Genomic DNA, 16,215 nt, shown 5'->3' with positions numbered 1-16,215 from the left:
CAAAGTATATCCACACGTTCCTCTCCACGTGTTTTTGTCAACTCGATTCTGTGGTCGCCGCATCCTCCTTCCCTTATTTTTTTTTCTTTTTCTCTTTCACATATGTTTCCCTTTAGATAATATAAGTATAACATTCAAAAGAAAAAATTGGAAATTATAACGCCAAAAGCTCCGTATCACCGTCGATCTCAGCACTACTGTCAAAAAATTGTCAAGCTAAGATCGCCGTGGGCAGACTGAGACAATTCTTAGGCACTTGCGAATCGAACTCGCTCATGCCATTCCCAACTCCATTTCTTTTTCAGAACCTCCTCTTTTTCCCGGTACTCGATTTCTGGGTACCCTTATTTGAGCTTTTCTTGGTACTAGTAAGGCACATGTGTTTCGTTTCATAGGTATTGTATATCTCCTGATAATTCGTTAAATCTACCTGTTGCTTTACATTTACAATCTTTTGGCTTTTGTTGATTTCTCTTGATCTTCAGAAAATAGGTTAATCGCTTTTACCTTATTATCTCAGTATACTAGAAATATATGTGTAAATGATTTATATGGTTGACACCTTGCTGCTTCAGAAAAAGCTTAGCGGCCTCTTATGTTAAATATAGTATCTAAAGGACCATTTTTTTGCTTTTATTGTAGAGCTTGAAACTGAGTCATGAGCTTCGCCTATACGACATTGCCTTTTTCGTTGAGTTTTGGTTGATAGACCTGGTAAACTTCTTCATTTTTCATAAAGCTTTTCCGCGAAGAATGTCAATTGTTAAATAAATTCAGTTGCTGAATATGGTGCTTTTTGCTAGTTCTATTGTATACCATATTAAGTGAAACTATTTATAAGTGGTTTAAAGTCGTTTGCTAGGACTTCATATCCCAGGACCCAGGCTATGAAATGTATTGTGTTTTCATTATATATATTTGCAGTTTTGCTATGTTTGTGTAGATATGCATTGGCTATGCAGCCTATGCTTGCATGTTTGATTGAAGTTGAGCATTATATGTCATTATGGTGTTGATATACACCCTCCATTTTTCTGATCTCACTTGTAAAGACTTCGAATATCTTTAGTCTTTTTATGTGGGATTAAAACACTTGTTTGCTTTTGCCTTGTTAGTATTTTGTTCCGGTCGTTGTGGATAAAAAGGAGAAGATGAAGGGAGAACCGGCGTGTGAGAGCAGAGGCGGTTCAAGCTACTTTTTGTGATTTCGTTTGTTTCAACGGCTGGTTTGTTGTCGTTGGTGGTTGTCACTGGTTGGTGGTTGCTTGGCTCCTGTTTCGTCTATGTCAATTCTCGCAGTTTGTTAATTGTCAGATTATGTCCTTTTATTTATTTTGTTTCTGGGGATTTAGTCCGCCGGCTTATGTAATTTGTTTTGTTTTCTTTTGTTTGGGCTCTTGATTCCGGATGGAAGTAGGTCCTTGCCGGCTTGTGTACTGTTTGTAATTTTGACTCTTTCATTTAATCAAATACTAGATTTTACTCTGTGCATTCGCATGGAAATTTATCAAATTTTGTAATATAATTTATAATTTTGTTTAGATATATTTTTTTAATAAGTGATAAAGATTCAGTTTTTGTTTATATATATAATTTATGTTTAAATTTTTCTGTTAGTATTTTTATGATCGCGAAGATAAGAACATAATTATAATTCAATTATTCTAATAATCGAAAAAGATAGTTATTATTAAAACATAATAATCTAATTCATTCATTTTATTAATGCGAAAAAGACTATGGTTATAAAAACATAATTCTAACCCATCTGTTCATATTACTATATAATAACATATTTACTAATTTTAAAAATATTTTTAGCTTAATAACTTGCATGTTTTGATAACTTAATCCGCATAAAACCACAATTATAAAAAAACCTAACCCGTCCAATCAACTTACCATATAATATAAATATTTATCAATTTTTAATATGTAAACTTTTGACAGATTAATTATGAATAAAAAAACACAATAACATATTCGTTAATTATATGTTTATTATGAAAATATTATTTAAATTTCAAATGTTACATTAAATCTAAACTATATTTAAAGAAGTCTAAAGTAATTTAACTTAATATCTAACTTTTTAGACTTAAACTTAATTGCAATTTTTTAAAATATTTTAAATTTTAAATTAACTATAATTTATATTAAGAAAAATTCAACTATCTAAATTGATATCTAATTTTTGGAATTATTTTTTATATATAAAAAAAATATTTTTAAAAATTATATCGTAATAAAATAAGATAATCTTAAAACAGTTTTTAAATAATTATTTTTTAAAAACAATTTTAGAAGTGTTTGGATGCAAACACTAAAAATACTTCTATTTTAATATAATAGATTAAATACCAGATGATAAAAAATACAATTTATTAAAAGTTTGGTTTTTTTTTCCCACATCGACAAATTTGGATAATTGAGAAGGGGAAGCTGCACTATAAGTCTATAAGTTTTGGGTCTAAAACGACTTCTGCGTGCAATCCACTCCAGTTGGGCCTGATTAATCGCTTAGCCTTCGAGATTTTTACCACAAGTTTGAAAATTTTATTTAATCAATATTCTAAGGGAATACAACTTTGGATTTTTGGATTTGGATAACGTGCTACGTTACTTACCCCCATCTTATTCGATTGGAAACTTCTATTTTTTTTTTTCACTCGAAACCCCATATTATTAAGTTTGCGGTAAAAGACTCTCCTCAAGAGAAAGCCAAACCGGAACTGAAAAGTTTACATGGGAAAATCTTAAACCTCGTGTTCTTGCACTCTTGGCAAGTTTATCCGCACGGACGTTACAAAGACGAGGAATATAAACTAATTTAAAGGATCTAAATTGAGAAAACATAGCTTTGAAATCCCCAAGTTCAGCTGCAAATGTAGGCCACTCAGCTGGGGAATCCGTCATAGCTAGGAGGTCAAGGCAATCCGTCGCAAAAGTTTCACATTGGATGTTGGCCGAGAGAATGCACTTCATAGCCCAAAGAAGAGAGTCTAGCTCGGCATGGAGGGGCGATAGACTACGCGATGAGCTTCTAAGTCCAACTCTGAGTATTCTGTCTCCCAACGATACCAGCCAACCGTGGCCACTGAGAGGATCTGAAGCGTGCCAAGAGCCATCAAAGTAACAGGTCGTGATGGACGTCAAAGACGCACTTCCAAGCTCTCGTCTAACTCCTGTCACCTCTAAGGTGTAGTCCACCTCGTTAGCATTCCTCCAAGTTTCCTCCTCATGTATTGCATGCTCCAGAATATCTGGGGGAGGATCATCTATGTTGTCGAAGACTTTTTTGTTCCTTGACTTCCATAAGAACCACATGATCCAAGGGAAGATACGTAGATTTTCTTCCGATGTTCCAAATTCCTTAGCTCTCCAAAACAGGTAGTCAAGATTACCAAAGATAGAAGCTTGGGGGAAAATGCTTGGTGCCGAAGGGATAGGTGAGAGAGCCCATACTTGCTTCGATGGTGGGCATTCAAAAATAACATGGTTAATAGACTCTTCCTCTGCACCGCACCGGGGACATCTTTTATCCCTTCCAATATGGCGGGAAGCTAGACGTTGGCATGTCGCCAGACAACCCGTAATACATTGCCATACGAAATGTTTAATTTTTCGTGTGGTTTTTAACTTCCAAGCTTGCGCCGACAGTACCGTAGTACTAGGTCCCTGAAGAGGGGGGTCACAAGCAAGACGAGATAGGGATCTCGCAATCCAATAGCCTGATTTTACCGTATAATTACCGGATTTAGTGAGGGACCAGCTGTATCCATCTCTCGAGACATATTGACTCGGACGAATCCCTAGGATAAAGGCTATCTCCTTGGGCGGGAAAAGCTCCCGAAGTCGGGCTAATTTCCATTGTTTTGATTCAAAATCAATCAAGGAGTTGACGAATAGAAGAGGATCTCGTTCAACATGTAGTCCTTCAGGAGGTCGGGGCGGGTCGTCTGGGATCCACGGATCTGACCACACCAGCGTTTCAAACCCCGATCCAATGTTCTTACGAAGGCCCGAAGCTAAAAGGGGTTTAGCAGCTAAGATGCTTCGCCATCCGTATGATGGACGGTTGGAGACAGTAATCTCTAGGGGACTACAGTATTTGTAATATCTTCCTTTTAAGACCCGGTTCAGTAGGGAGTCAGGGAACCGGAGGAGGCGCCACAACTGTTTCGCTAGGAGAGCGAGGTTGAACTCTTCAAAAGTCCTGAACCCGAGACCTCCCTCTGCGAGATGGGTGCAAAGGGAGTCCCAAGATACCCAATGGATACCTCTGCTTTCCTCCTTGGAGCTCCACCAAAAATTGGCAATTGCACTTCTAAGTTTGGAGCAAATAGCTTTCGGGAGAAGAAAACACGACATAACATATGTCGGAATCGCTTGAGCTTGGGATTTAATCAAGATTTCTTTGCCCCCTTTAGAGAGGAGTTTTGAGGACCATGAATTAACCCGGTTTTGGAGCCTGTCTCGGACAAAAGCAAACACTTGTGCTTTGGAACCGTGGAGTTTCTCTGGGAGCCCAAGGTATGTGCCCATGCCTCCTTCTTGGTAGATCCCAATAGTGGTCTTGACTTCTTGACGGATGATAGTTGGAACATCGTTGCCAAACATAATAGATGATTTCGTAAAATTAATCTTTTGCCCTGAAGCCTCGCCGTAGGAGCGGATAATGCCAATAAGTTCACGACTTTGTACGGGTTCAGCCTTACAGAAGAAGAGACTATCATCTGCAAATAAAAGGTGAGATGTGGTGGGACTAGCCCTAGCGATCCGGAGGCCTTGTAGTTTCTCTTGTGCTTCGGCTAAACGGAGTTGAGAGACTAAGGCTTCGGTACACAAGATGAAAAGATACGGTGATATGGGGTCGCCTTGTCTGATTCCTCGAGATGGTTTAATACATCCTCTCGGTTCTCCGTTTAGGAGGATCTTGTAGGATACTGACGAGATACAATACATCACCCATTCAATCCAGCGGGGGGAAAATCCCATCTTTTCCATCAAGGCACGGAGGAACGACCACTCCACTCTGTCATATGCTTTACTCATGTCCGTTTTTACTGCCATGAATTTCTTCCGGCAAGCAGGATTAGAACGGAGGGCATGGAAATTCTCTTGTGCAATAAGGATGTTATCCGTGATCAATCTTCCAGCTACAAAAGCTGATTGGGTCTCAGAAATAAGATCTGGAAGGAACTTTTTCAGCCTAAGGCTGAGAATCTTAGAGATGATCTTATAGCTAACGTTGCACAAGCTTATGGGTCGGAAACCAGTCATCTCACGTGGCTTATCTCCTTTCGGGATTAGACAAATGTTTGTCTCATTTAGTTGTGCGTCAAACTTCCCTGAAGAAAAGAAATCTCTAATCGTCTGGAGGAGATCCATCTTAATTGTACCCCAAAATTTCTGATAAAATAGTGCTGTTAACCCGTCGGGTCCTGGAGCTTTTCCGGGGTTTAGGGAGAATAAAGCTCGTCGAACTTCCTCTTCCGAGATCTCACGGGTGAGACTTTCATTCATCGCTTCAGTAACCGATGCCGAAACCCCGTGGAGTACCGAGGATGGATCTTGAGGGCACGAAGAAGTAAAAAGGCCCTCGAAATACTGTACGGCCAATTCTTTAATGCCTTCCTCAGTATCAATCCACTCTCCCAAATGATTGAGCAGACCCAAGATCTTGTTCCTTGCTCTCCGTTGTTTTGTGGTAGCATGAAAAAAACCGGTGTTCTTATCTCCCTCTTTCAACCATAGAGCTCTACTTTTTTGTCTCCAATATGATTCCTCTTCCCGATATGCTGCAACTAACCGCCATTTCAGATCCCGAAGAGCCTCTGAGGAAATATTCTCATCTTCTTGGGCTTTATCAATTTGCTCTTGGAGGAGTTTAATGAGTTTTTCAGAATTAGTGACTAAGCTTTTTCTCCAAACGGATATAGCTCGACGACATTTACGAATGCGAGATGCTAAGGAGCCATTTGACATAGTTAAAGGCTTTCCCCACCCATCTTTCACTGCCGCTTCAAGGCCAGGTTTCCCAACCCATCTCTTATCGAACATGAAACGGTGAACATGTCGTGGTGGTTTGTTGCTAACGGATGCTAAGAGTGGTCTATGGTCCGATCCCCACATTTTGAGATACTCCACATTTGTGTGGGAGAAAACGTTATGCCAGTCTTCGTTACCCATAGCTCTATCCAAGCGGCATTTGATCACTCCATTTTTTCGGCGGCCAACCCACGAGAATGGATTGCCTTGGTATGGGAAATCTACAAAGCCGCAATTTTGAATCATGGCTCGAAAAGGTAAGAAAGTGGCCTCGGACCGTTTCTTGCCACCACTTTTTTCATGGTTCCCGATTATTTCGTTAAAATCTCCGATAATAAACCATGGGCATGAGCGAGAGATGCCAATACGATTAAGTCTTTCCCAAACATAATCTCGGTTTTTAACAACAGGATCGCCATAGATAAAAGTCATAAAAACTCTATTGCCATCGATAAGAGTCTCAACATCAAACAAACGATCATCTGAAAATAACAACTTAACCGGAAAGTCCTTAGAATAAAAAAGAGCAAGTCCTCCACTGTTCCCTATTGAGTCAACAGTGTGAAGGTTATCAAATCCTAAAGAAACTTGCATATTCTGCAGAAAAAAACGATCATTCTTGGTTTCGGATAAAAACATAAAACCTGGAGAATATTTTGAACATAATATTTCCAGTCGGTGGGTAGTCAACTCAGCCCCCACCCCTTGACAATTCCATGCGATGATCCTCATTTGGGTGGTTTGGGAGGATTACGGGAATCCTCCAAACCTCCATTGGTCTTCTTGTTTGTCTTTGTGGTCTTGTTTCTTGGTGCGGGAACTGTCTTCTTGCGGGAGTCAGGTGCAGCAGCATTTTCCGTCGGGTCAGTTGGTGGAGCACCCACCGTAGTCTGTCGCTTCTTTGGTGGGCTTTTTCCTTGGTACGGCTTGAGCTTCTTTGAGGCAGCGGTGCTCGGTTTTGGGCTTCGAGGGATCTTCTTCTTCGTCACCACTGACTTCTCGCTCTTGCCCGGCGGATTGGGTTTGGCCACTTTTCTTGCCATGGCGAGATCGGGGGACCGTTCCCTCTTGCTTGTTGGTGACTGAGAAGTAGCAGGAACCACCACAGCGTTGTGGGAAATTGGAATTGCGACCTCAGAGATTGTGCGCTCCAAACTCTCCACCAAATCCTCTGCAGCCAAATCCTCACCGAGGAGATCATCATCATCCATGAGACCCTCCGTCATCATTTGCCGTTCACACTCATCCCAGATTCTGAGGTCTTCCTCAGTGAACTCCAAATCATCTTTGTCACCCTCCACTCTGTCTTCCCAATCAGTGGGAACAGACTCTGTTTCAATAACGTTAAACTCTTTCTCAGTTGTTAAGATAATTTCACCGGTTTCCAAAGTCTGATTCTCACGAAGTGGAGATGACACACCATACGGTGGAGAGTGTATGACACCAGATGCAGAACCCAATTCCAGAAGTTTTGGAGAGGATTCAAAGTCCCCAGCATCGCTGTTATCATCATCCTCCTCCTCCACAATCCCTTTTCCTTTCCCTTTGTCGTTTGCATCCACAAAAGGCACCACAGGAGCTTGATTTGGATTTGGTTCAGAGATTCTCAAACTCGTTTGACGGCTTGGAGGTCGATGATTTCCCCAATGGTCAAAGCTTGGATCAACACGGGGAGGAGACCAGTGACGATTAGCAGAGCTCTGCTTTCTCTGAAATCGGTCACTCACATGGTTTGGAGCGATTCTGGGAGGAGATTTTGGGATCTCGTGGCTCGAAACACCCGCATCGTGGGGACGCCGAGACCTTGGGTGAGAAGACGACTGCTGAGAGTTTTCCCGACGGCGGTGGTGTTGTAACCCACGATCTCCATCAAGGCGATGCCAAACAGAGCCTCTCCTGCCTTCGAAGCGCTCACTTTCTTCATTACGGTACAGGCTCCGGCGAACCGTTTTTGAAGCGATGGCTCGAGAGGAGTGTGGTTCCCTTGCTGCAGACGTCCCTGAGACGTCATTAACTCGGACGTTTCCCTCTAAGCGTGAGGAGCTACGGCCAGATCTGGTATCCCTGTCTTGGCGACGGATGGGACCACTTGGCTCTTCACGACGTTCGCTATTGCGGCGTTCAACGTTTGGCAGCGAGAGGGTTCTGTTTTCCCTATTCCGGCGACGGTCGCTCTCAGAGAGAAGAGGACATGAGTTTTCTTCATGAGATATCATGCGACAGGTAAAACAATACCGAAAGAGCTTCTCGTATTCCAAAGAGACTGTGATTTCATCACCATTTTCGAACTTGACCTTCTTCTTAAATCTCAAAGGATGTGTAACGTCAATGGTCACCAGCACCCTACCCTCCTTGTCGTCAACATCTCTGACTAACCCTAGAGCATCACCAATCCTTCGGAAAGCATCTTCCACCCAGTACTGGAGAGGAACACCTCGAACAAGAATCCAGAACGTGACAGTGCTCGGGAACTCTTCCCGGATGTTTGGTTCCCACCTTTCCAGAGCAAAAGTCCATTTATTGAAATGGCATGGGCGTCTCTTGAGCACCTTCTGGAGGTCTTCTTCCGAGTCGAAGTCGAAGTGAAAACGGCCGTTTCCCAGATCCACACCGCGGACGCGACCGGCGACGTCCCAGATGCCGGCGCGAGGCATGAACGCCAAGAGAGCTTCAGTACTCCTGCCTCCGATGTGAAAAGATCTGCCAATGAGAGTGAGGCGAAATCTTGCTATTAAAGCAGAGTTGTCAAAAGCAGGTATCACCACCGGTTCGTCATCTTCATCAGAGGGATGAGAACGCTTAGCTTCGTCTTCAGTGAGTCGCTTCATCTTCCTGAGCAGGTTACAGAGAGAGTAAGAGAGTAAAACGGAGGAGGGAACGTGTTTTTTTAAAAAACAGAGGAGAAGGAGGGAAACAGTAGCGGAGGGAAAAGATAAAGAGAAAAAGGTTTTTAAGAGAAGAGGTGGAACGAAAGACGAAATCTGAGCCAGAAGGGTCGCAGATTTAGGAAGATTTAGGAGATTTGGTGGGGAGAAAGGGAGCAGGGGACAAGGGGAGCACAGATCTGTCGGGAAATCAAAGGCAGAACCATCCTTCAACTTGTCCGTACATTGCGGCTAGAGAGAAAAGTCCGTACAAGTAGGGCGACCCATTTTCAGCGGGTTTGCATTTCCACCAAAAACTCTTATTATCCGGATAAAGCCCCAAACTTTATCATATCTGCATATACACTCCCTCCCCTGGCCCTCTCCTCCGGTTCCCTAATTAAGAAGAAGACCCCTGCCCCTTGGTGCGACTCTCAACTGCGGAATCCGAAACCTTAATAAGACATTCTTCTCCTTTCTTTTTTTTGTTTGTTTGTAATTTGCCTCTTTTTTTCCAGGTGACTTCCCGAGTCTATCAATCCCCGATGTCAAAGAGGTATCTGTTTTTTGTCTTTTTTCATATTTGTTTTTGATATTGTTTTCTCTCACTCCCTTTTCTCAATATGCATAATTTTAAAAATTAGATATTAATTTAGATAACTAAAAATTTGCTTAAATACAAGTTATATTTAATTAAAATTCAAAATAATTATTTTTTTCGTAATTAAATTTCATTCTGAATAATAAATATTAATTTAAATAACTTTTTTCTTTTTTTCTTTTCATTGCTAATTAATACAAGTTATGATTTTGGAATAATCCTTATAAACTTTCTTCTTTCTTTCAGGGTAGACTCTTATAATTTCCTGTATCTATATATTATATATATATATATATATATATATATATTCATGGAGACAGTATTTGGACTGAGAAATTTATCATGATATTCTTCGTGTGTCAAATTTTCTAGCCAAAATAGTTTCATCTTTCTGGATGTTTATTTTTTTTATGCTGATTATTTTTCTGCCAACATTTTGTTTTTTCTCACTCTTTTTGTTTGTTTGTTTTGTCTCTTATAGAATCCTTTGTAAATTCTTTGCTCATGGTGCATGCTTGAAAGGGGAAAACTGTGAATTCTCACATGACTGGAAGGATCCTTCAAATAATGTAAGCTTTAATCTTTCTTGCCCTTTGGATATGGGAACCATCATTTTATCAACTTGAAATTCGTTTCTACTCTAAATGTCCTCTAAGAAACGAAAATCATATCACAGGTTTGCACCTACTACCAGAGAGGAATCTGCTCTTATGGAAACCAATGCAGGTATGAACACGTCAAAGCTTCTCGGCCTCATCCATCTGCTCCATCTTCCTCGGGCGTGCCTCGGTCACCTCATGCTTCTACTTCCAACCTTCTTGCTTTGAGCTCAGTTCCCTCATCATGTTTAAAACCAGCGTGGAATTTGGATTCTCTTCACCAAGATTCCTTAGACGAGGTCAGCACTTTTAACCCTGGTACGGCCAAACCAGAAGAACAACCCATTTGCTCATATGCTGCTGCTAGTGATTGCCCACATGGTGATGAATGCCTTCACATCCATGGAAATATTTGCCCAACTTGTCGGAAACATTGCTTGCATCCTTTCAGACGTGAGGAGAGAGACGAGCACAAGAGGGTATGTGAAAAAAAGCAGAAGCAGCTTAAAGCATTAAAACTTAGCCAAGAGATTGAGTGTTGTGTCTGTTTGGAACGTGTATTGTCTAAGCCAACTCCTTCTGAACGAAAGTTTTGGGTTACTCACTGAATGTGATCATGCTTTCTGCATAGCATGTATCAGGAATTGGCGTAGCAGTTCTCCTTCCACTGGAATGGATGTCAATAGCACACTGAGGGCTTGTCCCATATGCCGCAAGTTATCATATTTTATTGTTCCTAGTGTAATCTGGTTTTCAGCTCCAGAAGAGAAAAAGGAAATTATAGACAACTATAGAGAAAAACTCAGGTAAAATCATATCCTTTCTGAACATTGCCTATCTTAACTAATAACGGACAAGGTTTTACTTTCTGGTGGTATTTTTTTCTTTTTCAATTATGTTCATCATGATTGATTGCAAAAGAAGAAAATCTCTATGCTTAATAAGTCATTTTATGAATGTCTCTTCATATATATGAATACAATAAATACTCTTTTTCTACCAGGTCAATTGATTGTAAGCACTTCAATTTCGGAGATGGGAATTGTCCGTTTGGGACTAGTTGCTTTTACAAGATAAATCTATGCATTCATGTTTGAAACTCTAATTAAATCATGCACGCCCAAGATTACATAATTTAACATGCCTATGCAGTTTTTTTACTGATATGCAATCCTTCTCAATTTGGGGGTGAATAAAAAATCTTGCTGTTTGGAGTAGTTTTGTTTCGTAGTATGTTTGCAGAGCCTTTGATTGAAATGAATTCGGAGATGTAATAGTTTAAGTTGACACATGTCAATTATATTCTTTTTTGTATTCATTGAAAACGGATGCTTAAGATATACATCGAAAACAGGTTTCGTTGTTCTGTATTTGCTGCCTTGATTTCATTTACAAAAACTTTCTGGTTTTCGTTTGAAAGCAATTTTGAACCATATAAATAACGTCTTGTTGAAAACTCTAGATTGATACAATATTGCTGTTTCACATTTCCTTTTGTATTGTCTATATCTGAGCTTTACTTGTCTCCAGATGTTCCAAATCTATAAAATGATAAAATGTGTCCTGATAACTGTAGCCTTGAAGCTTTATATTAATCCAAGAGTCTACATGTAGTTTACATAGAGGATTCAGCTAAAACTTTTATGTCTTTATGAAAGGAAGTGTAGGGAATTAATGTGATATATTATCAATAGTAGTGAAGTATCATAGGCTTGAGATAGATGTGAATTAAGGAAGGGTGGGTTTGCAGAATTTTCCGCCAAGTTCTTAGAAAGTTTGATAAGTCCTTATTGGATGTTGTTGTGTTCCAGCACATTGTGAAGCCAGAGTTATATCCATGGAAATACCATAGGCCACCTCCAAGGCGCCCACGTCCCTCTGGATCTAACATCTCAGACGTGGATACACTTGTTAATATGATCGGGAACATAATCTCAGAAAGCGAATATGGTCCTATAGGATTTGAAGATATGGGCGATGATGAACTGACTACAACGGATATGATGATGTTACTGATGCACATGGATATAGAATCCGAGGACTCGTCCAATGAGGATAGCTATTAGCTACCCATATTCAAGTTATTATTAGAGTGAGAGTCTTAGGTCATATATGTATCTATAATATTGTACTGGGAGATCGTAGTAGCCTTTATCGTCTAGGTGGATTATAATTTGACTATTTGGCCCTTGAAATGTATATTTAATGGTGTTCATTTGTATGTATGCTCCTCTAAAACTTAAAAGGTGGGTTGTGGGTGTGATTGCAGCATGCGTATCATGATGGTCGTTTGGAGGAAGTGGTTCTGCGGCATCTGGATGCAGAAGATGGGCAGACTGTGATAGCAAAAGATATAAGGTATTGGTGTCTTCAAATTGTGCAACCGGTCAGTCTCTTCTGTCAATCACTTTTCAACTTATATCCGGAGTGTTATTCTGTCTATATAGGTTGTCTGACTTCCTTGAGGATATGCACATATGAACAAAGACCCTCTTGGCACAATAAGGGAGAAGGCAAATATGTTGTGATGAACGACAACTCTCTCCCTGTTTTTTTTTTTGATGGGTTTTACCCATTCAATGATTGATTTGAGTTGGAAGATTTAATCTTGGACCCCAATGCTTATGACTTGCGGTAAGAGTGATCATTTGTACTCATTTTGTATTTTTAACAAATATTACAACTTCCTTCAAGCAGCCGCCCATGAGCATACAGAGGTTATAAAATCCATTAGCTTCTTTTGCTATCCTTGACCCACTAGAACTATATTGTTAATCAACTGACAATTTCATTCATATTTATACTTTGGTTCACAAAGATCATTTGTACTCCATTGTTAGCTTTTTAATTTCGCTAGTGCTAGGATTTCTCAATAGAAAACGTTCGAATTCTAAAATCTTGGAACTCAAAAATTTGTTGTTCTTGTCCCCCACACTTAGGATTTGGTCAAAAAAACGGTAAGCAGCTAAAAGGTGACGAAGTTAAGGCGACATAGTCATTTCTTCAAGATCATGTTTCCAAGAAAACACTGGTGACATTGCCTACATGTCAATGCTTTTCCAACCACCTATGGCTATGCCTCTGCGTCCCCATGTTTCTTTTGCAACCGTCCAATATATCACGCAAAGATATCATCTGCGAACAATGGTTCGTCACCACCATTCACACAGCCTTCAGGTGCACACTCAATTTGCTCATAGTTAAGTTGTCTGGACGCTTCATACAAAGCAATCCTTTCACTCACCGACAGATTCAGACATCTCACATATGTTTCCACCATTGGAATACGTACGGTCCCCCCTCTATATGATTCGTTTTTGCAGTCTGACAGCGCTTCAGGGGCTAGACCGCTTGTCTCTGACACGAAGAGTAGGTAATCGCCTCTTCAGTGAGAGATTTCCTGCATCAAATTGCGATAGTTGAAGACAAAAATTCTCTTGATGTTGTACTTGGTTAATATTAATGTTATGTTAGAATGGTGTTAGGTCTTTAGAAATAAAATGAAGAGAATTATTTTTTTTGTTTTTTGTTACTGCATTTATTCACAAAATGAAATTTTCATAGGGGTTATTTCACTGATTTTGAGGTATTTTTTTGAACATTTTAGTTATCCAATTTTAATACATAATTACATCCTATATGGATATATGAAAATAAGCCACTCTGTCTTAATCTGCGTGGGGATAATATTTCTCTTCTGCAAGGTTTACATTCCTACATGTCCTTAAGGTATAGAATATAGTTAAATTAGTTAATATTAATTAAGAGTTAGAATGTGGTTAAGTGTTTTTGAGAATTAAGATTGCAAACAACATTCAAAAATAAACAAATTTAAGGATTGAAGGTTTAGGGTTAAGGCTAAGGCTTAGAGTTAGGGCTTAGGGTTAGGGGCTAGGGTTTAGGGCTTACGGTTAGGGCCTGGAGCTTAAGGTATGTAATGTTAAGTTAGTTTATATTAATCTAGAGTTAGAACATAATGAGGTACTTAGAAATAGAGTGATGAAGAATATTTTTTTTATTAACTCTATTTTTTTTAAATATTAAATTTGCATAGGGATTAATTCACTAATTTCGAGAGATTTTTGAATATTTTTGTTAGCTTGTTCTAATACATAAATACATTTTACATTAATTTAGGAACTAGACTGCGTTGGTTCGGATTCCTATTTTCTTTGATAATCCACTCAAGACAATGTTAATTATGATGGATATAAAGTTTTTTAAAAAAATAATTGATAAAAATAATAAAGTTGCAAAATAACATTCAAAACTAGCTCAGTTAATATTAATCTTATATTAGAATGATGCTAAGTCTTTTAGAAATAAATTGAAGAGAATTAGTTTTCTTTACTTACTGCATTTATTCACAAAATTAAATTTTCATAATGGTTAGTTCACTGATTATGAGGTATTTTTTTTGTAAAATTTTAGTTATCCAATTTTAATACGTAAATACATTCTATATGTATATAAGAACTAGACCGCAGAAGTTTAAGTTCCTTCTTGTCATTATGGTTTAAGGTTTGAGGTATAGAATATAGTTAGATTAGTTAATATTAATCAAGAGTTAAATTGTGGTTAAGTGTTTTAGAATTAAGGTTGCACACAACATTCAAAAATATATAAATTTAAAGATTTAGGGTTTAGGGTTAAGGCTAGGGCATGCATAGGTTCGGATTCCTATTTGTCTTTGATTATACATTCAAATTAGTGTTAATCATGATGTATATAAGGTTTTTAAAAATTAATTGATAAAGAATAATAAAGTTGCAAAATCGAATTCAGAACTAACTTAGTTAATATTCATTTTATGTTAGAATGATGTTAGGTCTTTTAGAAATAAAATGAAGAGAATTAGTTTTTTTTTTGTTACTGCATTTATTCACAAAATTAAATTTTTATAGGGGTTATTTCACTGATTTTGAGATATTTTTAAAAAAATTTTAGCTATCCAATTTTAATACATAATTACATCCTATATGGATATAAGAACTAAGCCACTCTGTCTTAGTCTGCGTGGGGATAATATTTCTCTTCTGCAAGGTTTACGTTCCTACATGTCCTTAAGGTATTGAATATATTTAAATTAGTTAATATTAATTAAGAGTTCGAATGTTGTTAATGTTTTAGAATTAAGATTGCAAACAACATTCAAAAATATACAAATTTAAGGATTGTGGGTTTAGGGTTAGGTCTAGGGCTTAGGGCTTAGGGCTTAGGGTTAGGGGCTAGGGCTTAGGGTTGGGGCCTAGAGCTTAATGTATGTAATGTTAAGTTAGTTTATATTAATCTAGAGTTAGAACATAATGAGGTACTTAAAAATAGAGTGATGAGGAATATTTTTTTTATTTACTATATTTTTTAAAATATTAAATTTGCGTAGGGATTAATTCACTAATTTCTAGATATTTTTTTAATATTTTTGTTAGCTTGTTCTAATAATGAAATACATTCAACATAAATTTCGGAACTAGACTGCGTAGGTTCGGATTCCTATTTTCTTTGTTTTTTTTTGTGCAACCAGTTACTTCAATTAATCAAACGAAACGAAAGATGCGTGAACCGCATACAAAGAGTTATTCCCGAAGGAAGCAGCAAATACATAAAATAAACTTATGATAAACTTGATAGAAGTGAAAACAAATCTTCTGGTGAGGAGTGGAATCCTCGAGAATACCACAAAGTTCGAAGTCACAAGAGCCTTAGATGATGGCTCAACCAAATGGAAGGAGTCGGATTTTACCGAGATTATCCTTAATTCTTCAGAGATAGCTTGAGAAAGATCATCTGCCTCTAAAATGGAAATGACGAGTTCAAAGCGTTCAAAGCCTTGGGATAAAGACACCATATGCAAAAACACCTTGGATTTACTCAAATGATCCCAAATTTGGCAAATAAACTTTGTGAAAGATTTATGGACAGGTACGGATACCACAAGCAAAGCTGCTTTGGATTTACACAAAATACCTTCTTGCCGTTCAATTAAGACGACATGGATGCCATTAAAGGCCAAAAACGTGGGAATGCCGGAGAAAACAGCCTTCAGAACATAACTAACTATACCGGGATTCCACAAGATCAAAATCCTTCTCTCAACAAG

General features: G+C 38.5%; 1 protein-coding gene, 1 long non-coding RNA gene and 1 pseudogene across 3 annotated transcripts; 2 read left to right on the top strand and 1 right to left on the bottom strand.

The window, feature by feature from the left end:
* The first annotated feature begins 93 nt into the window (after positions 1-93).
* Positions 94-1,507, top strand: LOC18010250. 2 transcript variants are annotated; one of them, XR_002900787.1, is made up of 3 exons: positions 94-323; positions 643-714; positions 1,116-1,507. It is a non-coding gene; the product is annotated as an uncharacterized LOC18010250 (long non-coding RNA). The 2 variants fall into 2 exon arrangements; XR_002900786.1 differs by having other exon boundaries at positions 94-395.
* A 1,178-nt stretch (positions 1,508-2,685) lies between these two features.
* LOC112089683 lies at positions 2,686-6,783 on the bottom strand. Its single transcript, XM_024160435.1, has 3 exons — positions 5,766-6,783; positions 4,548-5,573; positions 2,686-4,346 (listed from the first exon to the last, which is right to left on the bottom strand). Exons 1-3 carry the CDS (start codon positions 6,781-6,783, stop codon positions 2,686-2,688), a joined length of 3,705 nt encoding a protein of 1,234 aa, XP_024016203.1.
* A 2,425-nt stretch (positions 6,784-9,208) lies between these two features.
* On the top strand, positions 9,209-12,796 carry LOC18010267 (annotated as a pseudogene).
* Positions 12,797-16,215: the final 3,419 nt, after the last annotated feature.

This window comes from Eutrema salsugineum, unplaced genomic scaffold (genome assembly GCF_000478725.1).
Source record: "Eutrema salsugineum unplaced genomic scaffold, Eutsalg1_0 scaffold_8, whole genome shotgun sequence".
In the NCBI taxonomy this organism is placed as follows: domain Eukaryota; kingdom Viridiplantae; phylum Streptophyta; class Magnoliopsida; order Brassicales; family Brassicaceae; genus Eutrema; species Eutrema salsugineum.
Note: the sequence above shows the minus strand (reverse complement) of the source record. Positions and strands in the feature narration are given on the sequence as shown.

What these genes read in the sequence shown, in the direction of transcription:
- LOC112089683 (XM_024160435.1), bottom strand. Translation starts at nt 6,783, where the DNA reads ATGAGGATCATCGCATGGAATTGTCAAGGGGTGGGGGCTGAGTTGACT. An exon ending in ATCATATTGGAGACAAAAAA is followed by an intron (nt 5,574 to 5,765) that starts GTAGAGCTCTAT and finishes CGTGCCCTCAAG; the next exon opens with ATCCATCCTCGGTACTCCAC. An exon ending in TGGGATCTACCAAGAAGGAG is followed by an intron (nt 4,347 to 4,547) that starts GCATGGGCACAT and finishes TTCTCCCGAAAG; the next exon opens with CTATTTGCTCCAAACTTAGA.